At 39.4% G+C, this 17,116-nt stretch overlaps 1 protein-coding gene across 7 annotated transcripts in view; it reads left to right on the top strand.

Moving 5' to 3' along the window:
- Positions 1–2,737: 2,737 nt before the first annotated feature.
- The window catches only part of Pgant7 (N-acetylgalactosaminyltransferase 7), a 51,457-nt gene continuing 37,078 nt past the window's right edge, over positions 2,738–17,116 (top strand). For 2 of the 7 annotated variants that reach the window (XM_071668130.1, XM_071668128.1), the window contains exon 1: positions 2,738–2,805. Coding sequence is in view for 3 of the 7 variants with exons in the window: in XM_071668126.1 (XP_071524227.1) it covers positions 15,428–15,442 (15 nt within the window). In the remaining 4 variants the exon portion in view is untranslated. Of the gene's footprint in view, positions 2,806–15,037; positions 15,176–15,323; positions 15,443–17,116 lie in introns of those variants that run through there. The other 5 variants (XM_071668127.1, XM_071668131.1, XM_071668132.1 and 2 more) reach the window with 4 other exon arrangements.

Genomic DNA, 17,116 nt, shown 5'->3' with positions numbered 1-17,116 from the left:
TCGCTGATGATACAGCGCTGGTGGCTGATTCATGTGAGAAACTGCAGAAGCTGGTGACTGAGTTTGGTAAAGTGTGTGGAAGAAGAAAGTTAAGAGTAAATGTGAATAAGAGCAAGGTTATTAGGTACAGTAGGGTTGAGGGTCAAGTCAATTGGGAGGTGAGTTTGAATGGAGAAAAACTGGAGGAAGTGAAGTGTTTTAGATATCTGGGAGTGGATCTGTCAGCGGATGGAACCATGGAAGCGGAAGTGGATCATAGGGTGGGGGAGGGGGCGAAAATTTTGGGAGCCTTGAAGAATGTGTGGAAGTCGAGAACATTATCTCGGAAAGCAAAAATGGGTATGTTTGAAGGAATAGTGGTTCCAACAATGCTGTATGGTTGCGAGGCGTGGGCTATGGATAGAGTTGTGCGCAGGAGGATGGATGTGCTGGAAATGAGATGTTTGAGGACAATGTGTGGTGTGAGGTGGTTTGATCGAGTAAGTAACGTAAGGGTAAGAGAGATGTGTGGAAATAAAAAGAGCGTGGTTGAGAGAGCAGAAGAGGGTGTTTTGAAATGGTTTGGGCACATGGAGAGAATGAGTGAGGAAAGATTGACCAAGAGGATATATGTGTCGGAGGTGGAGGGAACGAGGAGAAGAGGGAGACCAAATTGGAGGTGGAAAGATGGAGTGAAAAAGATTTTGTGTGATCGGGGCCTGAACATGCAGGAGGGTGAAAGGAGGGCAAGGAATAGAGTGAAATGGAGCGATGTGGTATACAGGGGTTGACGTGCTGTCAGTGGATTGAATCAAGGCATGTGAAGCGTCTGGGGTAAACCATGGAAAGCTGTGTAGGTATGTATATTTGCGTGTGTGGACGTGTGTATGTACATGTGTATGGGGGGGGGGTTGGGCCATTTCTTTCGTCTGTTTCCTTGCGCTACCTCGCAAACGCGGGAGACAGCGACAAAGTATAAAAAAAAAAAAAAAAAAAAAAAAAAAAAAATATATATATATATATATATATATATATATATATATATATATATATATATATATATATATATATATATTTGTGAACAATTGTATTCAATTCTATAAAAAAGATCAGACTAATACTAGTAGTCAAATTTAACAACCAAATAGCTCAAAAACTGCTTGTTTTGAGCTTATGATAAGTGTTTCACTTGACAACGCGCGGGCCAAACGCATAGTGAAATTGAATGCAGTCTTTGAATTACCTTAACACCCTAAGATGTTAAAGGATTTACCGCAAGTGGATGCGGCTAACGTTGACCGCCTTAATGACCCTGGCAGTTGATAGGCCTAAAGCCCAAACAACCAACCAACCGTACACAATTCATCCCTTCACATCCCCTTGACCACATCCTGGAAACGCGTCGTGTTCCTGCAGGGATGCGAGTCCTCGAGATGATTGGAGTGTGCCTGGAGGCAGTCCTTGGGATATAGTCCCTAGGATGAATGGGGGTGGGCAGTCCCTGCTATATATACGGTACAGTCCCTTGGATAAGTTAGGTTTGGGGGGGGGGGGGTCAGCTTTTCGGATGAGCGGGACGGGTATATATTTCCGGGTCTGGGAAACGTCTTACATTAAGGCCGTTGGCCTCAAGGGCCGTTTTGAGGCCACAACTTATTTCCTTGGTTAAAGCCGGAGCCCCTTGGTAGCAGTCAATAGTATTTTCTTTGTTTCATTCTAATTTTGGGGAGGGGGTGGAGAATTTTGTAGGGGTTTATTTTTTTCCTCGAAAGCATGGTGAGGAAAAGAAAACTTGGAAAAAGAGGACAGGAAAATGGTGATGGTTCCCGGGATCAACCCATGGAATCCATTGTAACTAACTTAAGGGCCCCTAAGGAAAAAAGGTACAGGTATTCCAGAGAAGCAGAAACGGGAGCAACAGCATATAATACAAAAGTAACAGTGTAAGTACAAATAGCAAAGGTAGTCCAACAAATGTACAATAAAAGTAACTGTAGCTGTGATAGTGGCTATCGTAAGATTAATGTAGGTGCTAAGAATGGGAAAAATAGTTGTAGTATAAGTAGTAGTGAAATAGACAATTATTGTTGGTGCTTTTCTTGTAGTTGTGGCATTAAAAGGTTGAGAAGGTAGGAAAGACGTTACTTTTGTTGTAAAGCAAAGATGATTATTCGATTTCGGGAAAGTGAATGAAAATTCTCCAGTCCAATCACAAATGTTTGGAAGAGCCTACAAACTACTGACAGAAAGTATTCTATTATGAGCTATTCGTACAATGAATACAGGTTTATGAAAGGTGCATCTATTCACCTAGGAAAAAAAAATTATTGCATATTACGACTCCATGTTTCACACGTTCGAGTTCTTTAATACGCATAGGTTGGGACACATAAACTAAGGTTTGTATTTTTTTGTAAACATGAAATAGTTTAAGTTACATAAACTTACAAAAGATATGTTTAAGAGGTACCTTGTATTGTTTATGATATAAATTGTGGGGACAGTGATGCAGATTAAGGATATTAAAGTATCGTCAACAAAATCGGACGGAATGAATGTAACAATCTTAAAACATGTTTTTATAAAAATGGTATTTGATTCTTAATTTTCTAAAGAATAGCAAAATCTCCTAAAGTTAGTTTTAAAATTTTGAATTCTTTTAAACGTGAGCTTTAAATTGTTTTATTTTTCTTTATAATTGACAAGTTATTCCTGTAAGTCATCTATAATATAAGAGGGAACTAATACGTGGTAAACATTGAAATTTACACGTCAAGTGTTTGTTGTGGTGAAGGCAGTCCTGGTGTGTATCGGGGGCGTCAATTGGTGAGCATGACACTCTCTTACCGAACATTGCTTTTCCCTTTATCTGAACGTCACTGTTTAAATATCTTGCTTATATTTAGATCTTTTCACATAATGAGCCACATTATGGTAATTCCTTACTCACTGCATAATCTAATGGCACTTCTTATTTGGTGCTGTTCATTCATTTCACCTGAAGTATTTAATGCAATATATGTATATATATATATATATATAAAACAATTTTATGGTTTTCACTCTTAAATGTTGACGATGTTTATGCAAATATTTTTATTTTCTACTGAAGTCTTTGCAATGAACAAAATTAAACTAGTATAATTGGGGGCTTCGTCCCCCTTGGACTAAATATGGTAATTTATCATTATAGTTCCCGTCAGTTCACTGTTGCACTGTTGAAAGATATGGGGTGATTTTGTGGTAGTATGTCAAAAATAAACACTTGAATTATAGTCGACAGATTTTGACAAAATGGTACAAATAGACTCCTTAGATCCTGTTGAGTTGATGGAGTCTAGATTATTACTGATTGCTCTCCCTTCTTTCACAAAGTGAAGATCCCACAAAGTCACAGGGATCTGAGTTGGAAAGAAATTATAGGGTAACACCACTCGATTATGGATGGGGTTGTTAGGGAGGTAAATGCAAGAGTTTTGGAAAGAGGGGCAAGTATGAAGTCTGTTGGGGATGAGAGAGCTTGGGAAGTGAGTCAGTTGTTGTTCGCTGATGATACAGCGCTGGTGGCTGATTCATGTGAGAAACTACAGAAGCTGGTGACTGAGTTTGGAAAAGTGTGTGGAAGAAGAAAGTTAAGAGTAAATGTGAATAAGAGCAAGGTTATTAGGTACAGTAGGGTTGAGGGTCAAGTCAATTGGGAGGTGAGTTTGAATGGAGAAAAACTGGAGGAAGTGAAGTGTTTTAGATATCTGGGAGTGGATCTGGCAGCGGATGGAACCATTGAAGCGGAAGTGGATCATAGGGTGGGGGAGGGGGCGAAAATCCTGGGGGCCTTGAAGAATGTGTGGAAGTCGAGAACATTATCTCGGAAAGCAAAAATGGGTATGTTTGAAGGAATAGTGGTTCCAACAATGTTGTATGTTTGCGAGGCGTGGGCTATGGATAGAGTTGTGCGCAGGAGGATGGATGTGCTGGAAATGAGATGTTTGAGGACAATGTGTGGTGTGAGGTGGTTTGATCGAGTGAGTAACGTAAGGGTAAGAGAGATGTGTGGTAATAAAAAGAGCATGGTTGAGAGAGCAGAAGAGGGTGTTTTGAAGTGGTTTGGGCACATGGAGAGGATGAGTGAGGAGAGATTGACCAAGAAGATATATGTGTCGGAGGTGGAGGGAACAAGGAGAAGAGGGAGACCAAATTGGAGGTGGAAGGATGGAGTGAAAAGGATTTTGTGTGATCGGGGCCTGAACATGCAGGAGGGTGAAAGGAGGGCAAGGAATAGAGTGAATTGGGGCGATGTGGTATACCGGGGTTGACGTGCTGTCAGTGGATTGAATCGGGGCATGTGAAGCGTCTGGGGTAAACCATGGAAAGCTGTGTAGGTATGTATATTTGCGTGTGTGGACATATGTATATACATGTGTATGGGGGGGGGGGTTGGGCCATTTCTTTCGTCTGTTTCCTTGCGCTACCTCGCAAACGTGGGAGACAGCGACAAAGTATAATAAAAAATAAAGAAAATAACCACTCGATACTATACCAAATTTTCAAAGTGTAGGTATTGGTAACATTTTCTTCAGAATCTGTCACCTAGAGAAGGAGGGTCACCTACAGTGTCTCAATATATAATTTGTAAATGACCATCTTGCAGAGAACTGCTGATGAAACATCCACTTGGGTGCTTTGTTCAGAATTAGTTAAAGCTTTATGCAATTTTAAAAACATTATAAAACTAATAAGGTTCTGAAAGACAAGACAATTTGCCTGTGGGATCTAGCAATGTATGATTTCCCATGGTAATGAGAGGACTAGCTTCCCTGGATTGTGCCACATATTGTACCATTAGAGAGGTGAATATGATAGAATCTGAGTTCAGATGTCTAGGTAATAGTGTGTGTGTGTGTGTGTGTGTGTGTGTGTATGTGTGTGTGTATGTGTGTGTGTGTTGGGGGAGGTAGTAGCTGGTAATCAGCCACCAACCAGGGAGGTATATTACCAGAGGTATGTTACCACTACTCCCTGCATCAGTATCAGGAGGGCTAGTGATGGCTGCGTAGTGAGCCAGCACATCTTTGGTTGTTAAGTCACACCTCTCTGATCTAGGTAACTGTCTTTTTTCTCTGGCTTACCCACTTGCAGACTGCTGGCATTCTGTCCACAAACTTAAAATCTCTCCATGTTACATAAAATTGGACAAGGCTAAACTCTTACATCTCATTCTTTGTAATTCTAGATTTCCTTGCTGTGAACACTATGAGCTAGTCATAACTTTTGGTAAAATGGTACTTTAGGCAGGAATGTTTGGGACACTAAGTTCAAGGATTAGGTTGAAGTAGTAGGCTGAAACATTAGATAGAAGTAGTTGATAGGAGTATTAGGTAGGAGCCCCTGGAAACTATACCAGAGTTGCCCTCTGTAGTAAAGGGTAAGAAACAGCATTGGAGTTCACCAGTTATGGAGACTCTTTTACCATTGACATCCCATTAAGGGAGTTTTTGTTTTTATCAATGTATTACACTCAAGGAGTGACAGACCTAGTACATGAAAAAGTTGTCTATGTACAAGTGACTCGTAACTTGCAGGACATGCCGTCTACTACATAGATGCTGTACAACATAAACTTACCCACCAAAGTGGGGGTGTCTCATAAGAATTAAGTCTAAATGATTACCTCTTAGCAAGTACTCACATATGCCTATTAAGGACTGTCCTTGTCATAACAGGTCTGTAACAGTGGGACATTCAAGGCAGTAATGTTGAAGATTGTTGGCATTGGGTGTGTTACACAGTTTACATGAGGAGTATGAGGGAATAGGCAACAGAGATATGGATAGAAAAATAGACACATGTCTATGTGTGTAAAACAGGGCCAGATTCTAATGTGAGCCTATTTTGTAGACACTTGAAGTCAGTGCATCACTTCAGTAAAAGGATATTTATCCATTAATAGACTCCATATATCATCTGTGTCATTTTGACATTTGGTAATCTTTGGGGTAAGAAATAATGTTAGTCCAAAATCCATTCTTTTGAATCTTTATGCAGCAAACAATGATTCCATTAGAGGAAAATGATCCCAAAGCTAAAGCATGCATGTCCTCATTCAGAAAAATTAACAATATTGTTGTACAGTGATACTGTCCTTAAAGGAGAATAAGAGTGGGGTAACATGATCAGTAGTATTATTTTATTATCTGATGTTAAATTAGTTGACAGTAGTGATTGCTATGAAGATAAGGGTTAAATATCTAGTTTAGTTTTAAATTGCTGTTAATTTTAGATATTGACTGATTTTGTTAAGCAGGCTTAGAGAATTTTAGTCAAGGCGAGATTAGAGAGGAGTATATGTTTCCAAGAAATTGTGTTCATTAATGCAATTTGTAATCCTGGGAATGAGCCCTGCTGGTACCCCAGAGGCAGATCAGATACAACATTCAGCTGCTCATAGATGTTCACAGTCATTATAAATTTGTGATGTTCTTTTTGGTCTTGCATTTCTTTAGTGCATCTGTTTGTAAACTATACTAGCCAGCAGTCTTTTAGGATTTTGTACTCCTAAAGCTGCTGGATTGGGTTGCTGGTTGACCAAGCTGTTAGAAGTTGCAGCCTACAGGCCCACATAGCCTCAAGAGCATAGATAGTTTAGCACACTTTGTAAATACTTGTTCTAGGCACTCTTAAACCTATCCACTATGCCTATATACACCAAATAGTAAATCTTAAACTGATATCATCATTGCAGTGACTTTTTGACATGCACTACACCTAATGCATGAATGTTTATGATAATTCTAGATATATGATGCAGTATCTGTTTATGCATTGTATTTTCTTACATGCATTTGTTCATGAATGGTTGCTTTGTAATGTTATACACACAAAATACTAAATCTTATACACCACTACCATTATGAAGCACTTGGTTAATCTTTAATTTGCATACCTATTTGCTGTTTCATGCATTAGCAAGGTACCACCAGGAACAGATGAAAACATGGTTTCATTTTCTTACATCCACTCTCTAGCTGCCATGTATAATGCACCAAGATCAATAGCCCCCATCCATAACCAGACCCCACATACCCTTCTGTGGTTTCCCTTGACCACTTCATATACCTTGGCTCAGTCCATTGACAGCACATTGGTCCAATTTACTCTTATCCTGTGCATACCTTTTGTCTTCCTGCATATTCCCCTCCACTTCTCTTACATATACCCTCTTTGTGAACCTCTCCTCACCCATCATCTCCATATTTCCAAACCATTTCAGTACACCCTCTTCAGCTCTTTCAACTATCCTCTTATTATTGGTTGTTGATACAGAAATTTATTATTGGTGTGAGGTATGGGAAAAGAAGAAGAATGTCGTGTACCTCCAGATGCTTGGTATGGGCACATAATTAGTGGGTGAACATCTTACACAAGAACATGCCTATTGACTTTGAATTTTTTATTGCAGACCTAGAAATGTATTTTTAGTGCATTTTTAAAGCTTTGTACACATATTGCATACAATGTACCTTAGCATAAGTCTTTTGAAGTACACCTATTGATACATTCAAGAGCTTTCATGTAGAGGTAGGTAACAAATATAAAGTATAAAAGGCAAATTACTAACCTGAAAGAAACTCAACAAAGTAGATAACAAAACCTTGTGTGCCCCCTTCCCCTCCATACATGCTACACTTACATTTTAGTACTTTTTCATCTCTTATTTGACCTTGCTTACCACTTGCAGACATCTGGGCATGGAATTGGCATGGTGTATGGGGAGTGCTAAATGCTTGCTCTTTTGACAAATCTTGGTCCTAAGTACTTTTATGTTAGCAAACTCTTCCACCACCTACACTGGGCAGTTTTCAAGATAACTTGCACTATACCAAAGACATATAAGTTATGTAAGCTCATTTTTTTGTTCCTATCTTTTAAATTCACATGTTTATACCCTCATGAGGCTCAGCTCACTTGCTAATTTCATCCAGCTTGCTTTTCTCTCTACTATTCCACCAATTCTGAGCAATGTATGCATTACTTTATTGCTATACCATGGCCATATAATTTACTTAAGATAGGGTAAAGGGGAAGAGTGGTTTGGGAATGTCTTGGGAGTAAAGTCAGGGGTTAGTGAGAGGACAAGAGCAAGGGAAGGAGTAGCAGTACTCCTGAAACAGGAGTTGTGGAAGTATGTGATAGAATGTAAGAAAGTAAATTCTCGATTAATATGGGTAAAACTGAAAGTTGATGGAGAGAGATGGGTGATCATTGGTGCATATGCACCTGGGCATGAGAAGAAAGATCATGAGAGGCAAGTGTTTTGGGAGCAGCTGAATGAGTGTGTTAGTGGTTTTGATGCACGAGACCGGGTTATAGTGTTGGGTGATTTGAATGCAAAGGTGAGTAATGTGGCAGTTGAGGGAATAATTGGTATACATGGGGTGTTCAGTGTTGTAAATGGAAATGGTGAAGAGCTTGTAGATTTATGTGCTGAAAAAGGACTGATGATTGGGAATACCTGGTTTAAAAAGCGAGATATACATAAGTATACTTATGTAAGTAGGAGAGATGGCCAGAGAGCGTTATTGGATTACGTGTTACTTGAGAGGCGCGCGAAAGGGAGACTTTTGGATGTTAATGTGCTGAGAGGTGCAACTGGAGGGATGTCTGATCATTATCTTGTGGAGGCTAAGGTGAAGATTTGTATGGGTTTCCAGAAAAGAAGAGTGAATGTTGGGGTGAAGAGGGTGGTGAGAGTAAGTGAGCTTGGGAAGGAGACTTGTGTGAGGAAGTACCAGGAGAGACTGAGTACAGAATGGAAAAAGGTGAGAACAATGGAAGTAAGGGGAGTGGGGGAGGAATGGGATGTATTTAGGGAATCAGTGATGGATTGCGCAAAAGATGCTTGTGGCATGAGAAGAGTGGGAGGTGGGTTGATTAGAAAGGGTAGTGAGTGGTGGGATGAAGAAGTAAGAGTATTAGTGAAAGAGAAGAGAGAGGCATTTGGACGATTTTTGCAGGGAAAAAATGAAATTGAGTGGGAGACGTATAAAAGAAAGAGACAGGTCAAGAGAAAGGTGCAAGAGGTGAAAAAAAGGGCAAATGAGAGTTGGGGTGAGAGAGTATCATTAAATTTTAGGGAAAATAAAAAGATGTTGTGGAAGGAGGTAAATAAAGTGCGTAAGGCAAGGGAGCAAATGGGAACTTCAGTGAAGGGCGCAAATGGGGAGGTGATAACAAGTAGTGGTGATGTGAGAAGGAGATGGAGTGAGTATTTTGAAGGTTTGTTGAATGTGTTTGATGATAGAGTGGCAGATATAGGGTGTTTTGGTCGAGGTGGTGTGCAAAGTGCGAGGGTTAGGGAAAATGATTTGGTAAACAGAGAAGAGGTAGTAAAAGCTTTGCGGAAGATGAAAGCCGGCAAGGCAGCAGGTTTGGATGGTATTGCAGTGGAATTTATTAAAAAAGGGGGTGACTGTATTGTTGACTGGTTGGTAAGGTTATTTAATGCATGTATGACTCATGGTGAGGTGCCTGAGGATTGGCGGAATGCGTGCATAGTGCCATTGTATAAAGGCAAAGGGGATAAGAGTGAGTGCTCAAATTACAGAGGTATAAGTTTGTTGAGTATTCCTGGCAAATTGTATGGGAGGGTATTGATTGAGAGGGTGAAGGCATGTACAGAGCATCAGATTGGGGAAGAGCAGTGTGGTTTCAGAAGTGGTAGAGGATGTGTGGATCAGGTGTTTGCTTTGAAGAATGTATGTGAGAAATACTTAGAAAAGCAAATGGATTTGTATGTAGCATTTATGGATCTGGAGAAGGCATATGATAGAGATGATAGAGATGCTCTGTGGAAGGTATTAAGAATATATGGTGTGGGAGGCAAGTTGTTAGAAGCAGTGAAAAGTTTTTATCGAGGATGTAAGGCATGTGTACGTGTAGGAAGAGAGGAAAGTGATTGGTTCTCAGTGAATGTAGGTTTGCGGCAGGGGTGTGTGATGTCTCCATGGTTGTTTAATTTGTTTATGGATGGGGTTGTTAGGGAGGTGAATGCAAGAGTTTTGGAAAGAGGGGCAAGGATAAAGTCTGTTGGGGATGAGAGAGCTTGGGAAGTGAGTCAGTTGTTGTTCGCTGATGATACAGCGCTGGTGGCTGATTCATGTGAGAAACTGCAGAAGCTGGTGACTGAGTTTGGTAAAGTGTGTGAAAGAAGAAAGTTAAGAGTAAATGTGAATAAGAGCAAGGTTATTAGGTACAGTAGGGTTGAGGGTCAAGTCAATTGGGAGGTGAGTTTGAATGGAGAAAAACTGGAGGAAGTGAAGTGTTTTAGATATCTGGGAGTGGATCTGGCAGCGGATGGAAACATGGAAGCGGAAGTGGATCATAGGGTGGGGGAGGGGGCGAAAATTCTGGGAGCCTTGAAGAATGTGTGGAAGTCGAGAACATTATCTCGGAAAGCAAAAATGGGTATGTTTGAAGGAATAGTGGTTCCAACAATGTTGTATGGTTGTGAGGCGTGGACTATGGATAGAGTTGTGCGGAGGAGGATGGATGTGCTGGAAATGAGATGTTTGAGGACAATGTGTGGTGTGAGGTGGTTTGATCGAGTAAGTAACGTAAGGGTAAGAGAGATGTGTGGAAATAAAAAGAGCGTGGTTGAGAGAGCAGAAGAGGGTGTTTTGAAATGGTTTGGTCACATGGAGAGAATGAGTGAGGAAAGATTGACCAAGAGGATATATGTGTCGGAGGTGGAGGGAACGAGGAGAAGAAGGAGACCAAATTGGAGGTGGAAAGATGGAGTGAAAAAGATTTTGTGTGATCTGGGCCTGAACATGCAGGAGGGTGAAAGGAGGGCAAGGAATAGAGTGAATTGGAGCGATGTGGTATACCGGGGTTGACGTGCTGTCAGTGGATTGAATCAAGGCATGTGAAGCGTCTGGGGTAAACCATGGAAAGCTGTGTAGGTATGTATATTTGCGTGTGTGGACGTATGTATATACATGTGTATGGGGGTGGGTTGGGCCATTTCTTTCGTCTGTTTCCTTGCGCTACCTCGCAAACGCGGGAGACAGCGTCAAAGCAAAAAAAAAAAAAGAAAAAAGTTCACTTTTTTATACATACACTTTAATTTTGTGTGTATTTCTTTCAGTATATAATTGGAAAATGAAAATTTGAAGACCTTGTTTTTTTTGACAAAGTCATGATTGCAAAATTGCAGATCATCCAGCTATTAAATCTTGTAGGTTAATAGTAGTCAATTAAGGTTTTCATTTTTTTTTATATATATGTTTCATTTACTTCTCTATTAATTAACCCCACATTTTCCAGTGATTATAACTATATCTAGAACTATTAGAATGGTGGTGCTAAACTGATGATGCATTATCCCCTTTATCTTGAAGTGGATATTCTGCCAACAGACATGTGGATCAAATGGTATTATGCTGACATTATTGGTCCATTTATTTCCAGGAGGGGTCTGGTGTCAGAGATATAGATAGATGTGTAGATAGATTATTGGGCTTTTCTTAATTTTTTCGAACTATCATCAGCCTTTTGGTTGCATTTAGGAAGGCTTGGGATTTGGTGGGGAGGGGGGGGTGTTAGGTGGGTTTGATTGGTATAACTTTATGTCAACTTTCTATGGATAATAAGTTTCAGATGACCATGATGGATTTAGTGCTATCAAAATTCATCTTGTTGCTAATTGGAGCTGATATTTGTGTGAAGGACAATTTTTGCCAAAACTTGTCATTCCAGAGGAATAGTTCTTAAGTGAAATGATAAAGTAGCATAAGGAGGAAGTAAACAAAATTAGCATAATACTGTTTTATCCTCCAGTCTGGACAATAGGCAGAATAACCAATGCTTCGTTTCTACTTCAAAGTAGTGAAATTGTTACCATATGCAAACAGGCATGATCAAGTATGATGTTTAGATCATTGGTTAACTATTGAAGACGTGGCCTCATTTACTGAAAACCTTTTTTCCTCTGAAAGTAGTTATACATAACAGCCAACTTTGTGACAAAGATTGAGGGTTTATGATAAAACAAAAATTAGGGCCAAAGGTTACAGCCTTATAGTTAATCCGGCTTTGGGTATCACAGTTAAGGACTCTTCTTAAAGTGATTGGCAATATTCCTCTTGCTCCACCTCGTTTGTTGGAGCTGCTTTTTCCCATGTTCTGTCAACATCCTTCCATCAAGATTCCTTTCTGTTGCCTCCATTAATTCTTTTATCCGTAAACTTCCTCTTACCCAGTTAGTAATTATCCCGTGTGCCACTGTACAGTCTCCAAATCACTTTCTATTAATGTATCATCATACTTGTTCTTTCTTTTCTCTCACTGATCTTATTTCCTCTTAGTATTCCGACCATGTGCAGCTTCGAATGGATAAGCATTAATATTGAATTTTTCTTCAGTCTTATAACGTTTCGTAACCATATACTTTTCCCATTTTAAAGGGTTGGATTTATATTTACACGTTACACCTTTGAAATTTTTTCCAGCCGTCATATTTTCGGTTGAGAATACATTTGCTTAAGCATGGCGCCATCATATATATATATATATATATATATATATATATATATATATATATATATATATATATATATAAATATATATATATATCATCCCTGGGGATAGGGGAGAAAGAATACTTCCCACGTATTCCCTGCGTGTCGTAGAAGGCGACTAAAAGGGGAGGGAGCGGGGGGCTGGAAATTCTCCCCTCTTGTTTTTTTTTTTTTAATTTTCCAAAAGAAGGAACAGAGAAGGGGGCCAGGTGAGGATATTCCCTCAGAGGCCCAGTCCTCTGTTCTTAATGCTACCTTGCTAATGCGGGAAATGGCGAATAGTTTGAAAAGAAAGAATATATATATATATATATATATATATATATATATATATATATATATATATATATATATATATATAATTTTTTTTTTCAAACTATTCGCCATTTCCCGCATTAGCGAGGTAGCGTTAAGAACAGAGGACTGGGCCTTTGAGGGAACACCCTCACCTGGCCCAATTCTCTGTTCCTTCTTTTGGAAAATTAAAAAAAAAAAAAAACGAGAGGGGAGGATTTCCAGCCCCCCGCTCCCTCCCCTTTTAGTCGCCTTCTACGACACGCAGGGAATACGTGGGAAGTATTCTTTCTCCCCTATCCCCAGGGAAAATATATATATATATATATATATATATATATATATATATATATATATATATATATATATATATATATATATATATAATATGCTTGAGGCAGTTACCCAGATGTTGAGAGGTACATTCGTTGCCACTTTCTTCTGTAAGAAGGGAAAAGAAAGCTTGGCGTGTTCAGAGGCTGCCAACTAACGTTTCCTCCACGCAGCGGGTGACCTTATTGGTTGCTTGGGCTTTGGGGATATTAACCTCCACGGTAATGTGATGGAGGCTGTCAGCAGTAAGCTGTTTCCACGAACCGATGAATCACCTGTTTGAACTTTTTAGCTGACTGCTCAGCTTTTTCTTACGCGGAATAGATGCTGGCGTATATTTCTTCGTGGTGCGATTTATATGTTTTAATTGGTCCTTAGGTTTATATTTCACATATGTAAATGTAACATCCATAAATAGGATATCTATTTTCGTTGAACGGTAAGACTAATTGTTTCTTGTGTCGAAAATATTAATCGTTCTCGACAGAAAATGGGAATGATTATACTACTTTTGTCGTTTTCATTTAACAGTATTCAGATTATTCTAATTATAGCAAAGCATCAAACCAAACAACGTAAGTGAGGTTAAGTCAAGCAATTAATTTTTTAATCAGGTTTATTTTAGTGCTTATAATGCTCTGATAAAATCATTGGTATCAAGAAAAACTAGTTGAACCCACTTTAAATTGGCTTGTTTATTAATAATGATAAAAGTTATGAGAAATCCTCCGAGCTTGTCCTCATTTTTCCGGGAAATAATTCCACCTCTTTCTTCTCCCCCTCCCTTATGAGAGATTCCCACCACCAAAGCTCCCCTCTCCCAGCCAGACACATAGCCTCAGTCCGCGCAGTGTTGCCAGATGGGAGAAAAGTAGCGGATTGGGCTACTTATGAAGTTACACGCTACTTAAACTTTTTGGGTTACTTCGTATTACATTTGGGCTAGTTGTGAACATGATTGGGCTATCTCCGTCGCAGTACTTTTAGGATAATAATAATAATGATAATAATCAATAATAATGATTATAATAACAGCAGGTAAAACATTAGGTATTGAGAATGATAGTTATCTTAATATTAAATGGAGCGCCCGGACAACCTTGTGCAGCGCCTCGCCCGTCAGAGGTTTTGACCCAATGTGAACACGTATCACTCATGAACGGCGAATCCTGCTTGTGGCTTGCCCTTCCCTCTTTTACTTCTTTAGTGGTTATACAATGGTAAAGTGTTCCATTGACTTCAGCGTCAGATATTAACCTTGGTCTGGAATAAAAATGTAAAAATTTATTGCAGGCGATGTACCAACAACTGGATCACTGTTTTGAACAAAAGCAATAACAGTAAACAATGCAGGTGGAGAAATTGTACTGAAAGCTTGCACAATTTGCACTAAACACATACAGCCTGCCAATAAGTGATGCTCTAGTCGAGCGGTTGTGTTCATGAGTTACATCAGTGAAAACTAGGTTGAAAAACAGGATGGGATTGGAACTCTTAACATCAGTGTTAGAAGTAAAACAAGCCTTGTACTAAATGAAACATGCTGTTCATCATTTGAACCAACAGAGGACATGTTAAGCTATGACTCATCAATCTATACAAAAAGAGGAGGGACACAAGAGGAAAATAACCTATTGAATGATAGAAATGTGTAAATAAAGTAAGATGCAAGAACATATTTCCCTAGTTAAAAAAGGAAAGAAAATATTGAAAAAATTTATAAAAGGGAAGATAGTCTGTAAACTTAAACGGAATCCAGTTAAAGGGAAAACAATAGCTTTTAGACCAAACAATAAGATGGCTGTCTGATAAACATAAAAGTTGACTGGAAAAATATTTTAGTTAAAATATAAGAAAGTACATCGTTTGTAAACTCAGATAGAAACATAAAAAGAAAAAGAAGCAAAGGCTAAACAAGAATAAAATGGAAACGAAGCCAGGGAAGTACCGTTGGAGAAGCAACAGGAGCAAACCACAAATATGAAAGGAGACAGGTAAGTACAAGTTGAAGTATTACTATCTACCTGTATTGGGCTACCTAGTATTGAAATCCGCAACTTTTGAAGTGTTTATTACGCTACTTTTCGTCAGAAAAATCTGGCAACCGCGGGTGAGTGACCCACCGTGTCCACACTCCTCAGTGTGGCACACACTTTCACGGGTAACGGTCCAGTGAGGTGATGGCGTTATAGACTGCCATTATTGATGTATTCTTGGGTTATGCAGTGAAGCGGATTTGTTGAAATATGTTTATAGTGGAGGTAAATGAGTATCTGTCCATGGAGACAAATGCTCTGCATTTTGTGCCACTCTTAAAGTGATTTTTTTCAAAGGTTACTTGCCTGTACGAGCAAGTTGAAAGTTGCAGTAGGTCCTGTTAACTTGATTTTATGGGTATACTCCATCAAGATGCTGGATTAAGTTTCATGTACACTATTCAAGGTAGTTTATGTTTACGCTCGTTTGCCTTTTCATTTTATATTTTGGATTACTTTTTTCGTATGTGATATATTTCATCAAATGATTAACATATACATATGTCAGTTTGCATTATGTGAGAGAAATTAGAGCTTTCAAAGTTTTCCAGAATATTCATAATAGGATTTTTTTAATACTTGACCGCTATTTTCGCGTTAGCGATGAAGCGCCAGGAATAGCCGTAGATTGATTACATCCTCTCACATCCATTCTGTAGCTATCATGTGTAATTCAACGAAACCACAATATATATATATATATATATATATATATATATATATATATATATATATATATATATATATATCCCTGGGAGCAGGGGGAAAGAATACTTTTATTTATATTATTTATATTTATCCCCGGGTATGCCCTGGTTCAATCCATTGACAGCTGTCTCCCGCATTAGCGAGGTAGCGCAAGGAAACAGACGAAAGAATGGCCCAACCCGCCCACATACACATGTGTATACATGCACATACACACACGCACATGTACATACCTATACATTTCAGCGCATACATATATATGCAGACACAGACATATACACATGTACATAATTCATATTTGCTGCCTTTATAAAGTCATTCTCCTCGCCACCGCTCCTCACATGAATTGACAACTCCCTCCCCCCTCATGCGCGCGATGTATCGTTAGGAAAAGACAACAAAGGCCACATTCGTTCACACTCAGTCTCTACCTGTCATGTCTAATGCACCGAAACCATAGCTCCCTTTTCATATCCAGGCCCCACAAAACTTTCCATGGTTTACCTCAGATGCTTCACATGCCCCGGTTCAATCCATTGACAGCACGTCGACCCCGGTATACCACATTGTTCCAATTCACTCTATTCCTTGCACGCCTTTCACCCTCCTGCATGTTCAGGCCCCGATCACTCAAAATCTTTTTCGCTCCATCTTTCCACCTCCAATTTGGTCTCACTTCTCCTCGTGCGTCAGCAAGGTAGTGCCAGGAAAAACAAAAAAGGCTACATTCGTTCATACTCAGTCTCTAGCTGTCATGTGTAATGCACCTATACCCCAGCTCCCTGTCCACATCCAGGCCCCACAAACCTTTCCATGGTTTACCCCTGGTTTAGGGAGGGCTGGAAATCCTCCCCTCCAATTTTTTACTTTTCCAAGAGAAGGGAGATAGTGAGGAATATGTATGAAAAAGAGTATGTATGTGTACTTAGTAGAGAGTGGAACCATGGAAGCGGAAGTGAGTCACAGGGTGGGGAGGGGTCGAAGGTTCTGTGAGCAATGAAGGATGTGTGGAATTAGAGAACTTTATCCCTGAGAGCAAAAATGGGTGTGTTTGAAGGAATAATGTTTCCAGCAGTTTTATATGGTTGCCAGGCATGGGCTATTGATGGGTTGTACAGAGGAGGGTGGATGTGTTTGAAATGAAATGTTTGAGGGTAATATGTGGTGTGAGTTAGTTTGATCAAGTAATGA

The sequence above is a fragment of the Panulirus ornatus genome, chromosome 12 (genome assembly GCF_036320965.1).
Source record: "Panulirus ornatus isolate Po-2019 chromosome 12, ASM3632096v1, whole genome shotgun sequence".
NCBI lineage: Eukaryota > Metazoa > Arthropoda > Malacostraca > Decapoda > Palinuridae > Panulirus > Panulirus ornatus.
Note: the sequence above shows the minus strand (reverse complement) of the source record. Positions and strands in the feature narration are given on the sequence as shown.